The sequence below is a fragment of the Grampus griseus genome (genome assembly GCF_964374135.1).
Source record: "Grampus griseus genome assembly, chromosome: 2".
Taxonomy (NCBI): domain Eukaryota; kingdom Metazoa; phylum Chordata; class Mammalia; order Artiodactyla; family Delphinidae; genus Grampus; species Grampus griseus.
This window is the reverse complement of record NC_139018.1, coordinates 2,015,096-2,033,913: the sequence shown is the minus strand read 5'-3', so window position 1 is coordinate 2,033,913 and position 18,818 is coordinate 2,015,096. Positions and strand designations below refer to the sequence as shown.

Below are 18,818 nucleotides of genomic sequence, written 5' to 3'. Positions count from 1 at the left end.
TCCTGCAGCGTCCAGAGTCTGTTGCTAATGCTGTCATGTGTCACTCTGAACTAGCTGAGTTATTCAGTCAAGCCAGTATTAGTTAGATTTCCCTGGACCTTTGATTTCTGGCGTGGACACGGCATGTTTGCATCTTGCTTCCCCTCCGGTAAGCTTGATGTTTTCCGTGTGGCACTCAGAGTAGAGAGAGGGTCGGACAGCGGTGGAGCCTGCGCGCTCCCCCTCTGTGCCCGCACCACCTCCTGCCCCTGCTTTCCTTACGGAAGTGGGGACAGCTTAGTTTGTCTTTTCCACTCTCCCAGTTCAGGTTGTCTGTATCGGTGGAGTGGAATCTGGCTTTTCCCTAGTAACCTAAGAACTTTAATCTCGGTGGGATACCAGTTTTCTTTTTTCTGGAAGCCTTTTTTATTTATTTAGGGCATTGCTTCCCATTTATAGCATCATTGAAGTGGATAGAAACGTAAGGATCGTTCTCGTGTGGAGAGGGGTTTTCTGTCCAGCTGTGCAAAGGCTCCAGGAAACGGGCATTTTTGCCTCTTGCTACTGCTTCACTCAAGCCCTTGGTTATTCTCCATTCGTCTATGCTGAGATCCAGTCAGCCGTTTGAGTCCAGTCTGGAATAGCAGTTCCATGTCCCTCATTAGCTCATTTGGACCCAAAGCACTGGCACTTGCTGGCATTTCAGCTTCCAAGGGCTCAGCACTGAGAGTCTGGAATGTGTGCTTTCCGTTGTGGAAACTTGCCAAGTTTTGCCCATTCAGCTGCTGACAATGTGGTGAATTTGCAAGTTCTGACATGTTCTGTAGAGTAATTCACAGGCAAGTGAGCCTATGACAGCGTGTAACTCCATCCCAGTATTTGTATGAGAAGTTCTGGAATATCCCTTTCGAGATACAAGTTACCCAAAAGTTCAGATCATCAAGAAAAAGAAGATATGAAACTTGATGATGTTGGCACCTGCGATAAGTTAGCTTCTCAAGATGGAGTGCTTTTGTCATGTGCTTCTTATGCAGTTAAGGTGCCAAAGCCTGGGGGTCCCCACTGAGTTCTTGCAGAGCCTCCAGTCCTTCTCTGAGAGGTTATGCCCCCATCGCTCTACAGTTGTGTCTCCGAGAGAATGCCGCTGGGCTCTGGGGGCCCCAAGGCTTCCGAGAGCTCTTTCTGTGTCTTCTAGCAAAAACTGAGGAAGGCTGCAGCAGCCTCCAGGAGTGGGAAAAGCGGGGTCGGGGTGCCCTGGGCACATCAGCCTGATGAAAATCCGGGTGGAAGGCAGGCAGGCTTTTACGGGCAGTCTAGCTTTAAAGAGGGCGGGGAATGGCAGAGATGGTGGGGAAGGGTGGAAGAGGAGACAGTCGGATGCCTGAGCGTGGGTCACGTGTGCTTGTGCTGTTCTTCTTCAGGGACTGGTACAAGCGTAATTTTGCCATCACCTTCTTCATGGGAAAAGTGGCCCTGGAGAGGATTTGGAACAAGCTTAGACTGAAACGAAAGAAGACCAGCAATTAGGAGCCCACCCTGACCCACCCGCCCAGCGTCTAAGTTTCCACGAGAAGCAGCTGCTTATAGGAGCTCGTTTTACGAGGGCTCTAAGAGCTGTGTGTGCAGGGCAGGCTGGGAGGACGCGGGTCCTGGTGCGCTGTGGCCCACGTGGCTCCGTCCTGACTGTGGATTCCAAGCTGGCTCTTGGTCATGGAAGTGATGTTAAATAAAACCCAAGCACTGTGCGCCTGTTTTCTGTGTTTTTGAATTATACCAGTTTGAAAGAGAACAATATAAAGATATTAATAAAATTTCACTTGAAAAATTTGACTCTACTGATAGGAATGTTTTGGAGTGTTACCACAGCCTCACCTGACCAGTGAGCCCTGGTTATTGGAGGGCCCCGTGTCCAGGCCCTGATGAAGCGCAGCTGTCCTGGGAGGCGTCCGGACACAGACCCGGAAGCAGGTGCGGCTCCTCCAACAGGCCCCAGGGGACTTCTCTCCATTTATTCCAGGGAGTCAGAGCCTGTTTCCAAGGTTTTCCGGGACAGCTTGCTGTGGCTCGTGTCCCTCTGCTTCAATTCTTATAAAATCAGCATTGTTTGAAATAGGATTACGTGGTTGTAAAATGATGAGGCTCACTTTGTACTGTGTCCTGGAGCCGTGGCGGGGAAGGGGTGGGGGGACCTGCCTCAGCAGCGGGGAAGTGGCCTTCAGAGTCAGGGCACAAGGTGTCCTCTGAGGACAGATGAGACATCTGGATTTTACCAAAAGCCACTTGGCAAGCAGTTTTTATTCCAAAACGGGATGTGACAGTAGAGTCGAAAGGCTGGATTTTTTCTGTGGCTTATAATCTGCTGCCCCCGAAGATGATTTCCAAGGAGAAATTCCAGAGACCAGAGGAAGCACATCATCCCACCCCCACCCCACCCCAGGCCCTTAAGGGCCACGCGGATGGACGAGGGTGATGCTGAAGAGGAAAGCCGAGCGCTGGGCGCCACTGAGCGCCGTGGTTCCTGGCGAACACTGTGCGGTCCATCAGCTCCGTGGGCTGTTAACCCAGGTGTCCATGGAGGTCCCCAGGGAGTGGAGTGCATGCACCAAGCAGCGTGGGACACGAGGCTTCACAGAAATAACCCCATCTCACGCGTCACGCCACTGCCTCTGCTAAACACAACCTGTCACCAGCACATGTGACACTGTTTGCATCTGCAAAGGAATGCCAGCAGAGTTAGGGGACCAGGTTGGGCCCCGGTTCCATATGAGTGAGCCCGGAGGCATGAACTGTTCTCTAGCTTTTCATTCTTTTTTTTTTAAATTAATTATTTTATTTTTGGCTGCATCGGGTCTTAGATGCGGCACATGTTGTGGCATGCGGGTTTTCTCTCTCTAGTTATGGCGCATGGGTTCCAGAGCACGTGGACTCTGTAGTTTGCAACATACAGGCTCTAGTTGAGGCTCGAGAGCTCAGTTGCCCCACGGCATGTGGGATCTTAGTTCCCAGACCAGGGATCGAACCCACGTTCCCTGCATTGTAAGGAGGATTCTTTACCACTGGATCACCGGGGAAGTCCTTCTAGCTCTTTTTTTTTTAATGTATTTACTTTATTTATTTATTATTTCTGGCTGCATTGGGTCTTCATTGCTGCACGCGGGCTTTCTCTAGTTGCGGTGAGCAGGGGTTACTCTTTTTTGCAGTGTGCGGGCTTCTCATTGCGGTGGCTTCTCTTGTTGTGGAGCATGGGCTCTAGGCACGCAGGCTTCAGTAGTTGTGGCATGTGGGCTCAGTAGTTGTGGCTCCTGGGCTCTAGAGCACAGGCTCAGTTGTTGTGGCTCACAGGCTTAGTTGCTCCGCGGCATGCGGGATCTTCCTGGACCAGGGATCAAGCCTGTGTCCCCTGCATTGGCAGGCGGATTCTTAACCACTGCACCACCAGGGAAGCCCTCCCTTTTTTAAAAAAAATAAATTTATTTATTTTATTTATTTATTTTTGGCTGCTTTGGGTCTTCGTTGCTGCACGCCGGCTTTCTCTAGTTGCGGCGAGCAGGGCTACTCTTTGTTGTGGTGCGTGGGCTTCTCATTGCGATGGCTTCTCTTGTTGCGGAGCACGGGCTCTAGGTGCGCAGACTTCAGTAACTGCGGCACACGGGCTCAGTAGTTGTGGCTCGTGGGCTCTAGAGTGCAGGCTCAGTAGTTGCTCTGCAGCATGTGGGATCTTCCCAGACCAGGGCTTAAACCTGTGTCCTCTGCACTGGCAGGTGGATTCTTAACCGCCATGCCACCAGGGAAGTCCTCTTTCCCTGTTTAGCCCTAATAGCATATTGGAAAGTCTGCCTCTGGGAGGTCCAGGGGAGCGTCTTTATGACAGACCTGCACAGAGGAGCCTTCCAGAGCAGACCGGTCTACCCAAGCCCATCTCCTGGCCTTGGCTTCCTTGGCCGTAATGACACCTGACAGAACCCCTGGGCGCATTCCACGTGCCTGTCGCAGATAGTGTCCGGCACTTAACAGGCTCCTCACAAATGGGGAAATTAGTGACTAATAACATTCAAAGGGTCTGGTTCCCAAGCACCTCAAGGCCTCTGTGGGGGAGGGGTGACTGGAAGCCAGCCCGTCATGAGTGGGAGCTGAGCATCTGCACCAGCGGGAGTTTAAGCAGGATGCCTGTAGGTAGATGTTGGCACACGGGGTCTTCGGGGATTGCCTCTCCCGAATGAGCCCGCACACCACTCCTGTGGCCGGCAGCCTCACACGGGCTCTGGAGGAAGCATCGCAGCGTCGGCTGCCAAGAAGCTCTGCTGTGTTCTGACCCTCCGTCCCTCCCCCGAGGACTCAGGCTTGGCAGGCCCTTTTCCAGCCAGCCCTTCAGGCCACTTCCACGGCGCAGGGCTTCCGCGCCGGCGGAGGGCGCACAGCCACGGGGGCGCCTGCACAACAGGCCTCTTCTGCACGTTTGCAAAGACTATTTTACACTTCTGATTAGTGGGGAAGTCAGAGAACTCATGGGAAATCGTGTGATAAAGTTTTGTGCGTGTTGATTTTTTTTCCCCTACTAGCATTGCTTTTTTTCTGCTTCTGAAAACAGAACAACAAATAGGCATATTCTGTTGACAATTTTTAAGTTAAAAATTTAAGAATGCCTCTGGTTAGAAAGTTGGGACAGTGCAGGGAGGAGCAGACAGCAAAGGAACAGCCTTCCTTTACGGGGAATCAGTTTCCCAAAGGGGAGGCTGTGCGTTCTTGTTCAGCAAGGCCGCCTGACTGGGGGGCCAGTGAGAGCTGGGGTTTTGGCGCCGGCCGTGCTTCCTCCTCCTCTGGGGTGCGGCCAAGCCCACAGGGGAGGCCTCAGTCCTGTTAGAGTCCCTCTCAGACTCCATTGCACCCATGTTATTCTTATTTCAAAGTAATTGCCTTTTAACAACTTCCAGGCCTTCTGAATACATGCTCTGGCGCCTCCCTTTCTTCCCAAGGTTTTTGCATCATGGCGTCACATCTGCCACAGCTGGGAAAGCCCAGCGCTTCCCATGGGCCCCGGGCGTACGCCGCCTGCTCTTGGCCAGCTGCACGCTGCCCACCCATGAAGGCTGTGGGTGAGTGGGAGCGTTCGTTCATCCCACAGATACTGAGTGCCTGTCCGTGCCAGGCACAGGGGCTGTGATGGTGAGGACTTGTTGTTGCTTCCGCTGCAGCGCTTACAGACTAGCAGGATGTAAGGTAGGAGAAAAAATTAGTTACGTGATGAAGAACCCATGAAGAATATTTAATGGAATCACCTGATCTGATTTGCATGTTTATATTCCAGGTTAACCATAGATTTTAATTACATTCCTTTAATTGCAGAAGCATCTCTACTTAAAATGTACTGCAATTATATCTAAGTGCTAGTTAATTAACATTTTCTTGCTGGTATCACAAAGAAATAGCATCGTAAAGTTGATAGCCAAATTTTATCTTTTTATTTTTTAACTTTTTGTTTTATGTTGGAGTACCGTTGATAAACAACACTGTGTTAGTTTCAAGTGTACGGCAAAGTGGATAGCCAAATGTTAAAACACGGGACTTCAAGTGGGGATGTACAGACAACTGCGCGAGCCCTTCTAGGGCACTGTCCCCTCCACACCTTGCATCTGCTCGCCGAGGAAGGCACCTCCCACTCCCGGTCCGTGTCCTGACCTCAGGGGCCTCAGGCGCAGCCTACCCCCCGATTGGCTGGCAGACTTGCTTGTGTTACAAGACTTGGCTCCCCAGAAAAACTTCCCAGGGGGCCTGCCCCTCAGCTTTGCTCAGGAGACTTGCCCACCTGAACGGAGCTTTGCCATGTCCATGGCTGGCGAGTGGCCCAGGGCACTGCCCCCCATGCCTGCAGGAAAGGAGGGAGGCTGGAGGAGCAGCAAAGGGTTTACAGGCCAGGCCCAGAGAGGGCCTGTCACTCATTTACCTTCCGTGGAAGCAACCCTTGTACCTGAGCAGAGGCGAGTTGGGTCAGGCTGGGGTGCTGGTGACTCTGGACGTGCCCGCTACCCCTTGCTGGGAGGCGCACCTCTATGGCATCTCTCTTAGGAAGCCTGATCCCTGTGCGGGGTGCCCTCCTCTCGGAGTGGACGAGCCTCACCTCAGAGATACCACAAGGCCGAGAGGCCAAACGGAATGAAGAGTAATTTTGTGTGAGTATGTGTGGTAAAATACACATAACATTAACCATTTTTTGAGTGAACAGTTCAGTGGCATAAAGTACATTCACGTCACCACCATCCGTCTCCAGGACTTTTTCATCTGAAACTCTGTCTGCATGAAACACTAACTCTCCGCCTCCACCCCCAGCCCCTGGCCCCCAGCAGTCTGTGATTCTGACTGCCCTGGGGGGCCTCATCCGTATTTGACCTTTTGCGATTGGCTTACTTCCCTTAGCGTGACATCCTTAAGGCTCATCCATGTTGTAGCCAGTGAAGATGGTTTTGTTTGCCATCTCAGCTCTGGCATCTGAGCCCTTGGGCCTCGAATGCACTGTAGACCGAGAATGGGGAGCCCTCCAGCAAAGGGCACGTGATGGCGTTCCGTCTGGGGCCTGTGAGGACAGCAGGGTCCTTGCTCATCATTCATTCACTCATTCACTCAACAAATGCTCAGAAGCACCTGCTGCGCGCCAGGCCCTGCTCTCAGCCCTGGGGCTGGAGCAGCCCGCACGGGCCGCCCTGCCCACCTTGTGGCCCCAGTGCCCTGTGCCCACATGGTGAGGACAGCCACCCTCGTTGCTGGGCAGTGCCCCTGCTCAGACACTCAGCTCACCTCACTGGTCTTCCAGGAAAGTCATTTCTTTCTTTTCGTGCCATTGAAAATGCGTTGATCAATCTTCCAGAAATGTTCAGGCTGCGTTTGGAGCTGCTTGGCTGTTGATTTGCCGTGATGATTCTCTTCACTGAGTCCAAGTCGGTCCTTGAGTGGAAAAAGTACCAGAAGAGCTGCCAGAGGAGGGGATGAGATGGATGGACGAGGTCGGTAGGTGTCTCGAGGTGGTTTCTATCCAGGTAACGGGGGGGCTCTAAGCTCCCCCAGGACCATCCCCCCTTCCCCTCACCCCAGCACACGCACCTGAAGACTTGAGTTTACCATCCAGACGGATCCACAGTGTGGTGCAGAGTGGGAAGATTAACACAAAGGAAGCCAGAGCTGTGGTGGAGAGGCCCTTGAGAGGCACTGCTTGCTTGCTTGTTTGTCTCTGTGCACACGCAGGCACACACACCCGGGGTCTGCCAGCCACAGCCAGACGAATGAGCAAACAGCTGTGGGCACTGGCTTGTGAAGATTTGGCCCATCTGCCAGGAAAACAAGTAGGCAAATGAGCTTTTTATTTTAAAAAGAAAGCAGGGACTTCCCTGGTGGAGCAGTGGTGAAGAATCCGCCTGCCAATGCAGGGGACACGGGTTCAAGCCTTGGTCCAGGAAGATCCCACATGCCGCAGAGAAACTTAAGCCCGTGCGCCACAACTATTGAGCCTGCGCTCTAGAACTCTCAAGCCACAACAACTGAGCCCACGTGCCACAACTACTGAAGCCCACGTGCCTGGAGCCCGTGCTCCACAACAAGAGAAGCCACCGCAGTGAGAAGCCTGTGCACCGCAATGAAGAGTAGCCCCCGCTCGCCGCAACTAGAGAAAGCCTGCACACAGCAATGAAGACCCAATGCGGCCAAAAGTAAATAAATTATAAAAAAGAAAGCACAGCATCCTAATGTGTCCTTGGTGCCTCCCCAGGCCTGGCCACAGTGGTCATATGTCAAGCATGGCCCTGGCCTGGGGAGCACCCATTCTGGTAGGGATGTAGCAAGACACCTGGCAGGGCCACCGGCACAGACCCAGCTCCCCTGCCATGGCTGGGGGCCTTTTACGTAGAAAGCAAGACCTCCCGTCAGCCAGGGTCCTGCTGCATCTGGCCACAGACTCCAGAATCTGAACATCTGGTCATGCAGACATGGGGCCCAGAGGTCACCAAGGGACATGACTGCCCGGCCCGCGGAGGTGACCTTCATCCCTGTCGTCGCGCCCCCGCCCCGCCCGGTACTCGCCATGCTGCCTGGTGCAGAGTAGGCCTTGGACACAAGTGTGCTAATGATTGCACTTGTAGCGCCCTGGACCCCTTTACCGAATAATAATAATAATAACAGTAATAGTGAGCAAGGGTTATTGCCTGCCAGGCACGGCTCCTGCAGCATTATTCAGGTGGCTTCCTAGCATCCTCAGAACGGCCCTTGGAGGGTTTTGGGGCCCCTCGGAGCACAGGGACAGGCGGGTCAGGCCAGCACAGGCCCCTGCAATCCAGGGGCAATTTGGAATCAGATCTGCTCTGATTGGCCTGGCCAGGTCCTGGGCCCGCCCCCTGGCCTATCAGATGCTGGCAGGGAGGATGGATGCTGCGGAGCCCATGTTCCCGGGTGTCCTGTTAGGTCAGCAATGCGCGGAGGCTTGCAGTCACTGCTGCAGCGCTGGGGGGTCGTCCGTGAACAAAACTGGCAGAAATACTAGAGGGGGCAGACATGTATGCAGTAAAGAGTAAATCATAGCAGATGCTCAGTGCTGTGGGAAAATAGCAAGCAGACTAGGGAGTTTGGGAAGGAGCAGATGGCAAGGGCACCTGACCCAGATCTGGGCAAGAGTGACTAAGGCCCTGGGGCTGCAGTGTGCCCGGCAGAGCCAAGAGCAGCAGGACGGCCAGCGTGGTGGCACAGCGGGAACCATGGAGGAGGAGGGTGGGAGGAGATAGGCCAGGGCCTGGCAGGCCACCACACAGACCCTGGCTTTTCCCCTGAGTGCTCCGGGGAGCCACTGAGGACTCTGTGCAAGGGAGGCCATGGCCTCGTCACTCTGCCAGGGGGCTACCCCACGTAGGCTACTGCCGGGACTCGGGTGGCTCTGACCAGAGGGGCAGCCAGGAAGGTGGTGAGAAGTGGCCTGTCCAGTACAGGAGCCGCTAGACACGTGTGGCTATTTACATTTCAGTAAACATAAAGGGAAGTTAAAAACTCAGTCCCTCAGTTGCACTAGCCCCTGTCAAATGCCCAGTAGCCACGTGTGGCTCGTGGCTACTGTATTGGGCATCACAGATGTGCAGCATTTCCATTGTCGCAGCAAGTCCTGTTAGTGCTGGCCTGGGAGGTGCCGTAAGGCATGTTCTTCCTTCTTTGGTCCCAGAGGGGAGCTTGGAATGTGTGAGTGTGGGCTGGGCAGCAGGTGGGGCAGGACAGGGCTGAGAACTGAGGAGGGGATGCAAAAGGCTGTGTCCCCAGGAGGACAGGTGGGCCATCCAGGTGAGTCAGTACCTGACTGAGCGGGGAGGGGATCCAGAAGATGCTCCGAGCCAGGCATGGCCACTCCAGCTTTTCCCAGGACGTCTGGCAAGAAGCACTGCAGCCATGGCCACATGGTAGCAAGCACTGGAGATGCGGCCTGTCTGAGCTGAGCTATCTGTAAGCATAAGCTCCACCCCAGATTCCAAAGACTTAGTGTGAGAAAAGGAATGCAAACTACCTCATAATTTCTTATATAGGTACATGCTGAAATAAAATTTAGATATATTGGGTTCAGTAAGATATATTAAACAGCCTTAAAAAGAAAAGAGGGGCTTCCCTGGTGGCACAGTGGTTAAGAATCCACCTGCCAACGTAGGGGACACGGGTTCGATCTCTGGCCCGGGAAGATCCCACATGACGTGGAGCAACAAAGCCCATGCACCACAACTACTGAGCCTGTGCTCTAGAGCCCACGAGCCACAACTACTGAAGCTCACGCTCCTAGAGCCCGTGCTCCGCAACAAGAGAAGCCACTGCAATGAGAAGCCCATGCACTGCAACGAAGAGTAGCCCCCACTCGCCTCAACTAGAGAAAGACCTAGCGCAGCAACAAAGACCCAACGCAACCAAAAATAAATAAAATAAATAAATTTAAAAAAAGGACTTCCCTGGTGGCGCAGTGGTTAAGAATCCGCCTGCCAATGCAGGGGACACGGGTTTGAACCCCGGCCCGGGAAGATCCCACATGCCACAGAGCAACTAAGCCCGTGCGCCACAACTACTTACTGAGCCTGGGCTCTAGAGCCCACGAGCCACAACTACTGAAGCCCGTGCACGTAGAGCCTGTGCTCCGCAACAAGAGAAGCCACCGCAGTGACAATCCTACGCACCGCACCGAAGAGTAGCCCCCGCTCGCTGCAACTAGAGAAAGCCGCGCACAGCAATGAAGAACCAAAGCAGCCAAAAATAAATAAATTTATAAAAGAAGAAAAGAAAAGAAAGGAAATTCTGGCCCGTGCTGTAACACGGATGAACCTCGAGAACAGTGTATAAAGTAAAATAAGCCAGACACAAAAGGACACATCCTGTACGATTCCACTTACGTGAGGTACCTGGAGTAGTCAAACTCATAGAGACAGGAAGTCGAACGGTGGCTGCCAGGGCCTGGAGGAGGAGAGGTTATTGTTTAATGGGTATAGAATTTCAGTTTGGGAAGATGAAAAAGTTCTGTGGCGATGGTTGTACAACAATGTGAACGTACTTCATGTTCCTGAACTGTACACTTACAGTAGCTAACAGTAAATTTTATGTATACTTTGCCACAATTAAAAATAATTTTAAAAATTTTCTGATAAAATTTGCTGAAGAAACAACAACAATATATGTATATATCTTTTTCTTATTTTTTTTAAGATTAACTTTATTTTTGGCTGTGTTGGGTCTTCGTTGCGGTGCGCAGGCTTCTCATTGTAGTGGCTTCTCTTGTTGTGGAGCACAGGCTCTAGGCGCGCGGTCTTCAGTAGTTGTGGCTCGAGGGCTCTAGAGCGCAGGCTCAGTAGTTGTGGCACATGGCCTTAGTTGCTCCGCGGCATGTGGGATCCTCCCGGACCAGGGCTCGAACCCGTGTCCCCTGCATTGGCCAGTGGATTCCTATCCACTGTGCCACCAGGGCAGTCCCTGTATATATCTTATTAAAGTAAATTTCCCCTGCTTCTTTTCATCTTTTTTACTGTGGCTACTGGACAACTTTAAGTAACATTGTGGCTCATGTTAGCTTCCTGGTTCTGTGAAGAGGCTGACCGTCCTGGTGGCCCCCCAAAGATGTGTCCACATGCTAACCCTTCGTACCTGGAATTGTGACCTGATTTGGAAGCAGAGGCTTTGCAGAAGTAATTAAGATAAGGATGTCAGGATGAGATCATCCTGGATTTAGGGCGGGCCCTCAATCCCTTGACAAGTGTCCTTAGAAAGGAGAGGGATACTTGAGACAGAGACACCCAAAGGGGAAGGCACGCACAGACAGACACAAAAGTTGAAGTGATGTGTCTTCAAGCCAAGGACCTCGGGAGACATTAGAGGCTGGAGAGAGGCCTGCGACAGCCTCCAGAGGGAACCAGCCCTGCCCACACCTTGGCTTCCAGTTCTGGCCTCCAGAGAATACACTTCTGTTGTTTTAAGGCCCAGGTTTGTGGTCTCTTGTTCCGGCAGCCATGGGAGTCACACGCTGACGGGCTCCAGACTTAGGATTAGCGAGGAGAACGGCAGGAGGGACGCATGGCACTTTGGGTGAGATTGGGTCGGTGTGCAGCCCTGGAAAAGGAGAACGAGAGTTACGTCTGATGGATCCGCAGACTCTACAATGAAGCGATAGATGAAAATTTCCAGATAAAAGCCTCTTCCTGAGTCTATTCTCCAGAGGCGAGAATGTGGGTAAAGGCTTCAGTCTTACTTACTGCAGCACCCAAGTGGGCACTCGGCTTGGGTCCAAGGACTAGACCTGAGTTGAGGCCTCGCAGCCAGTTTCCACACTCGAGCTTCAGTGTCTCCAGCTGCAGGGTGGGATGGTACTCCCTGCCCTGGCTGGCTCTTGGGGAAAGGGTGTGCCAGCACATGGGATAAGGGTGGTCTGTGGTTGCCAAGCTTCTCTACAGATGGGGGTCACGGGTGCTGAATGAAGGTAGAGGCCAAGGGTGCAGCGTAGATGGACCAGGTCAGCCCAGCCCAGGCGGGCTCACCCCGGATCTTCTGAAGGCCGGGTGTTTTCCTTTTTAGCCCGTGGCCGTGATGTATCCACTTGCACATTTCCTTGTTCAGCGCCTGTCCCCCTCTCCGCTCTGTCCCGCAGAGCTGAGTGGTGCCTGACACCGTCAGAGGCCCATCCCAGGGCACCGAACGCAGGCAGGGCTGAGAGCCCTCCCTGGGTGTGGGCGGCCTGGGTCTGCCACGCTCGCAGGTTTCCTCAGGCCTGGCCTTTCTCTCTGCACAGGTGACCAGCACAACAGACGTCCTGGCAGGGTGGGAGTGTGTTGCTTCTGCTCCTGGGGGAGACCCTCTAAGCCCAGCTTTGGCCAGCCTCCGCCCCCAGCTCCCTTTCTCAAGTCACGTGGTCCCAGCTGGGCCAACATGCAGGTGATTGCGGTAGGAGAAAATAATTGACCCTCTTCTCCCAAAGGTGACTGTGAATGCACCAGATCACTGGGGACCAAAAAGTCTACTGAGAGAGGGAAAACCAGCGTGACCAGTGCTCACGATTGCACTTTGTATACAGACAGGCTTGTCTGGCAGCCGGGGGTTTGGGGGAGGAAAGGGGGAAGTCAGTCTGGAGGGTGGTTCATGGGGCCTGGGAGGTTCAACAAGCCTGACCGGCTGAGCCAATGGCTTGCGTGCAGAAGGTCTGCTTGGAGATTCCCCACCGCACGCCACCCCCACCCCGGGGAGACGGGCCTACGTGAGCTCAGAGAGCCCCCGTAGAGGGGACCAGCTGCCCCCAGCCTCCAGTCCCCATCCCCCATCCTGCGGCAGCATGTTCCCAGGGCAGCCCCCACAGGCAAAGCCAAGCAGTGTGAGGTGTTCTTCTGGCTAGGGGTGGGTCCTGGGGGGCTTGGGACCTGGGAGGTGGAATCCCAGTGAAGCCCAGGGCATTGCTGATGGGTGGAAGGTGAGGATCTCTTTCCTTCTGAACTGTGAGGTTCAAAGATGTGATGTCTGGAACTGGTGCAGCCATTTCTGCTCCTACAAAGAGAGCCAAGCTGAGGCCTGATCACACCCCGAACAGAGGCAGAGGGAAGAAAGCCACAGGACGCAGAGCCCCCCTGCCTGATGGTGGGATCCAGAAGTCCAGGGGCACCCGCAGGTGGAGCAGGGGACGGGCGAAGCCGACTAGGATTCCCACCTGGGGCATGTGAAATCAGCACCTGGGGTGTTGACTGTTTCCTCGTTTGTTCATTCGTTCATTCACTTGTTCATGCATTCAGCCCCACTGACTGAGAATCACTGTGTCCAAGAACCTGAGTTAGGCCTGGGGTGTGTGGGAAGGAGGAGGGGCTGGAAAGAGATCGAGGTGGGGTCTGTGCTCCCAGAGTGCCCATAACAGCTTGGAGACAGCCTGGTCTTACCGGACGAGGCTGATGCCGTGGAGAGGACGGGAGGAGGCTGAGTCTGGGGGGCGCGTCTGGGCGCACGCACGAGGCCGGCGCCATCAGGCATCCAGAGCTTGAAGTTCCCAGACAGACTCCTGTGGGTGGAGGGGGGCTGCAGCCTGTGCTGATTCCAGGACAGACTGGGCACCTGCATGGCTATTTTTGTCCAAAAACGAATAAGCTACCCATCTGGCTGTCTGAGGAGCCCCAGATTTGTGTCCTTGAGCAAGTCCACCGCCACCCCCGGGATTGCAGCTGTCTCAGGTGAAAAGGGGGGGTGGCCAAGATGTGGGCTTCTGGGCCGTCAGCATTCTGCACAAGCAGGGCCTTATGGGGAGGGTCAAGAGAATCTCCCCCTGGAAGGGCCTGGCGACCTGCCTCCAGGGCATACCTGCGTGGGGAGTGCAGAGCTGAAGCAGCAGAGTCCCTGAGAGAGAGAAGGACCGGAGGACTGCCTGGAGGAGGCCAGTTGCGCTGGGCCGTAGAATGTGGAGACAGGTGGACAGGGGCAGGGAGGCGAGAGAACACGACACGGTCAGTGGAGGCCATGAATCCACCTGTGACTTTGGGGGCTGGGTGCACAGGGCAGCCGGGACAGCAGCCCAGGCCTTGGAACCTCCTGCAGCCCTTCAAGCTCTGGGCACTGCTGTAGACACCCCCCAGAAGGAGAGAGGAGCAGAGGGATCTCGCCCCATGGTGTGGTCGCTGTGGGAGACTCTGGCTGAGCCCCTTCCCCTGGGGGTGGAGATGCCCCCAGGCTCTGCCGTCGGTCAGCTGCCCCGTAGGGATTGGGGTGGAACATGGGATTGGCACTCATGAGCCCCTTTCTCACCCATCAGCTCCTCACAAGGTTCTGGGGCCAGATGGACAACGTGTTTATGCCCCCTTGACAGGTGGATAGACTGAGCCGGCGCAGGAGTGGAAGGGGGCTGGGTCCTGCTCTCCTGACTGCAGGACAGTGTGGCTCCTCACAGGCCATAGTTCAGGACTGAACTCAGTTTCTCCTCTTTCCCTCCTTCCCTCCCCCTTTAACGCTTTCTGTGCCAACCTCGTGCTGCACGTGTATCAGGATGGGTGTGCCGCGAGGATGACCTCACCTCAGCTGTGGGGAGGGAGGGTCCTGCGGGGGCTGCACTCTTAATTTGTGCCCCTCTGTCCCCAGGTGTCAGAGCTTCCCAAAGGGCCATGAGCACTAGAGGAATGGGGCCACGTTGGGGGAACCGACATAACGTCAGGGAACAAACCACCTCAAAGCTCAGCGGCACGACAGAGTGTTCTGTGCTCATGGGGTCAAGGGTGGGTCAAGGGTCTGGCCTGGGCACACCCGGGGTGGCTCATCTGTGCTCCTCCATGTCTCAGAGGCTGGGGTGACACCAGGGCTGGGGGCTGGCACATGTCTGACGGTGATGCTGGCTGTCAGCTGACTGTCTACACAGGCTTCTCTGCGTGGTCTCCCCATGAGGCTGCTTGGGCCTCCCAGCATCATGGCAGCCGGGTGCCAAGAGGGAGCTTCCCAGGAGAGCTGGGTAGAGGCAGAATCATCTCTTAAGACCTAGCTGCTCGTAGTGTCACACGGTGTCACTTCCACTGTATCACAGGCCTGCCCAGATTCAAAGGGAGGGGGCAGAGACTCCCCCTTTTGTTGGGAGGAGTGTCAAAGTCACTTTGTAAGAAGAATGGGAGGGACGTACCAATGCTGCCATCTTTGGAAACTGTAAGCTGGCTCTGCGGGGCGGGGGGGGGGGGGCGGTCATAAGGCCACCTACCCTGACCCTTACCTGCCTTCTCCCCAGAGATGACAGCTGGTGTCCCCTCCTCACCACACCTCCAGTTCCGGCACATTTGGAACGCATATTCCAGTGTTTTAATCATTGCTTTTTGAACAGCAGAATCATTGGCCTACAGGATGTCTTGTGATGGGACTTTGCACCTGGCGGCTGGGCTGTCACTGAGGAACTCTGTCCCTTCCCTGCAGGAGGCTTGAGGCCTTCCAGCAACCACCTCTGCTCAGCCAGCACCACCCTCCCCCATAATCCAAGTGTGGCACCCCTGGTGGTACCTGCTGGGCGGTACTGGCTGTCCTTTGTTCCAGACCGTCTCTTCAAGGATTCTGGTATAGCGAATTGCCACGTGTGGAATGCTCATACAACACTAGTGGGGTGTAAAATAGTCAGTCACGTAGGAAACAGGTCTGGAAGTTTCTTATAAAACCAAACATACCCCTGCCCTATAGCCTAGCAGTTCCATTCCTAGGTATTCACTGGAGAAATGAAAATACAGTTTCCCCAAAGATCTGTATGAGAAAGTTTAGATCAGCTTTATTCATGCTGACCGAAATGGAAGCGGCCCAAGTTCCCATCAACAGGGGCAAACACACATGCAACCACACGGATGAGTGCGAATCTGCTAGTTGTGTGAAAGGTACCACACAAAGGTGGCTCCTGTGTGGTTCCGTGCATGTGGAGTGCTAGAGCACGCAACACGAATCTACAGTGAACCCAAGGAAACGACAGTACACAGCAGTGGATGGGGGTTGCCTGACAAGGCACATGAGCGAATCCTGGGGGGTGATGGGAGCTTCCCATTTACTGACGGGGCCCTCAGTCACGCAGGTATGAGCATTTATCAGAACCCATCAGATGGTCTCCTTAAGATGCGTGCATTTTACGTTGTGTAAGTTTTCCCTAAAAAACAAGCAAATGATGAACTCCATTCAGCATTCAGGAATGCTGGGGGCCCTGGGCACTCCTGCGGGGTCAAAATCCCCCAGCAGGACCCAGGCTTCAATTCCTCTGCATCAGAAAAAAAAGATGTGTACGAGGGAGGCTGAAGCAGGGGGCAGGGCTTCTCCCTGCAGCTACCCCTCCCTCGCCCACCTCCTCCCCACCCAAGGTGCTGCTGTTTCCCACTTGTCTGAGGGAGCAGTTCCCGGAGCTTAATTAATGCTAACAGCTCGAGCTCTTTAAAGGAAAAGCACCTGGAAATCTGATAAATGCCATTTTCAGCATCGAAGCCAGAGACCAGAGAGGGTGTGACCGGCCCAGGTCTGGATGCCAGGCTGCCCCTCCCAGCGGTTGCGCTGGCCACTTGTTCCCAAGCCTGGAGAAGACCCGATGATGCCCAGGCTCCTCTGTGCCCGGACTGTGGGGCGGGGTCCAGGCTGGGTGTGACGCCCAGGCTAGGGCAGGGGGCGGGGAGGGGTGTGGACCCGAGAGAGGAGTGTGGGCTGTGGGCGCTGGGTGAGGTGCGGGGCGCGCAATGGGGCCAGCAGGGAATTGGGGGGTCCTGGCTGTAGAGCCTCTGTTTACCCTCCCCCCTCCCTGTCCCTCTGCGGGTGTGCAGGCTCCTCTCTGGCCTGGGCCGCCCAGATGGGTCGCCCCTCCGGACTGAGGACGCCACCCAAGTACCGCTTCCTGGCCCCTCCCCACTGCCATGAGCAAGCAGGCTTCCTTCCCTTCCTTCTCCCTGCCTGCCCTCCCTCTCAGGCACTCACAGACTGGGGCCGGCCCCCGCTCCCCGAATGCAGACCTCGCAGGATCAAAGGGAAATCCCCAGATCCGGGTCTCCCGCAAAGGGCTGCGCCTGGACACAGACGTCCACAGACATTTACAGTAAGAAGATGAATGCTTTATAACCATGGTGGCATCCCGCCCCATTCTCCACTGGAGACAGAGGATCGTGTGGTTGGTTGGGCGCTTCCTCCACTGGGACCGTCATCTGCTGGGTCCTTCCCACCTGCCAAGTGAATGTCCCTCTTGCATGGGGTCCCCTAATCCCTGCCGCACCTGGCCCAGCCTCCTGTCTGAGCTCCTGTCCTGGGCTCACCTGTGCAGGTGCCCCTCATTCTCCTATTGCCCAGCCTCGCACCAGACGGTATTGGTTCTCAATAAATACTGGGAGTGGAATGAGCGTGGGCCACCCTCCTAGCTTATCTCCTATGCCCTGGTGCCTGCGAACTGCAGGAGGTTGGCTTGTGGTTGTTTCCGCTGTTCCTCGACCGGGGACCTCAGTCACAGCTTCATCTGGTCCCTGTATGCTGTACTGCAGCCCTAACCTCTGTTTCGACCTATAGGCTGCCTGTTGATTTCTCAGGTTTTGGAACAGGGGAGTGAAAGGTGGGAAGCAGACAGAAATAGATGAGGGCAGAGAACACGGCAGGAGGATGGAGAGACAGGGACAGGCAGAGAGAACGAGGAGGCAGCGGCTCAAGCCAAATGGGCTGCCTTTCCAAATGGAAGAGACATACATGGGAGTGAGGAGGGAGGCCGCTCACGTCTCTCATGCCTCTCGTGTCTGTGGGAGGAACCCCTAGTCCTGCCCTAAGGGGTCGGGTGCAGGGCCCAGCTCTGGCCAAAGATCCCTGCTGCCCCCCAGGCATAGCCCCACCCCTCCAGGACCCTGGCTGGCCCAGCAGGCTGTTGGCTACAGGGATGTGCAAGCGTGTTTGCTGCCTCTAGGTTTCTGGGGAAGGTCAGATAACGAATGAATTTGCGGCCCCTGAGTAGCCCTGATGAGGGTTCCCCACCACAAAGGCATCAACTCCTGGCCCCGCCAGTGCCAGGGGCCCAGGGGCTTCCATTTGATTCCTAAAGCCAAGCTAACCCCTCTTCGGGAAGCAGCAAGCAAACCTCGCAACTAGCAGGACCTCAGCTGCAACATCTGTAAAACGAGAGAGCAGTGCTCCTCTTGGGAGCTCCAATGAGATTCAGAGGACTGGAAGAGACTGAGGCTGCTCAGGGGTTCTCAGGGAGGACGGACGCTTATTAGTCTCAGCGTGAGACCCTGGGTGAGGACAGGCGCTCCATCCCGCCGCCCTGAGAATGATGGTGCATCCAGTGCTTCCAGGAGGGTCCCTGATGGTGGTGGATGATTGGCCTTTTCTCTGTTTCCCTCATCACTTCAGATTCATTGCTGCCTGAGGACTTTTGCCTGGAGTGTCCCCCACCCCCTCCCCCACCGCCATCCCCGCCGGCTTTGCAGTTGGCTGCTTCCTATTATTTAGGTCTCAGCTCACCCCACCACCTTGCCTCTGCCTGCCGCATCATCTTACTTCAATTCTCTGCCGAGCACTGCACCAGAAAGAGCAGGCATCTTATCTATTCTGTTTACCGGTGCATCTTGGCTTTTATCATGGTGACCACGGCAGTTCACCAGATATTTGTCGAGAGAATAAAAGACCAAGATAATAGAGCCTGAACAGAGCGGCAGCAGAGGGGATGGACTAAAGCGATAGCAAAGGGGTAGAATCTTGGCCACCCATCGGAAGAGGGCATAAGCATCTCAGGTTCCTTACTTGCTGGTGTGATGAGTGAGTGGAAGGAACAGTCTCTGAGCCCAGAGCTCAGCCCACTCCTCCCCTCTCCAGAGCACTTCAGTTACAGCTGCCTGCCATGCCCAGCCCCAGGGTGGTGGCTG

General features: G+C 54.9%; 1 protein-coding gene across 1 annotated transcript in view; it reads left to right on the top strand.

Moving 5' to 3' along the window:
* COA8 (cytochrome c oxidase assembly factor 8) overlaps positions 1-1,798 on the top strand; it is a 36,480-nt gene extending 34,682 nt beyond the window's left edge. Inside the window, exon 5 of the mRNA XM_082649075.1 lies at positions 1,401-1,798. Coding sequence (XP_082505201.1) covers positions 1,401-1,506 — 106 coding nt within the window. The 3' untranslated portion in view covers positions 1,507-1,798. The remainder of the gene's footprint in view (positions 1-1,400) is intronic.
* Positions 1,799-18,818: the final 17,020 nt, after the last annotated feature.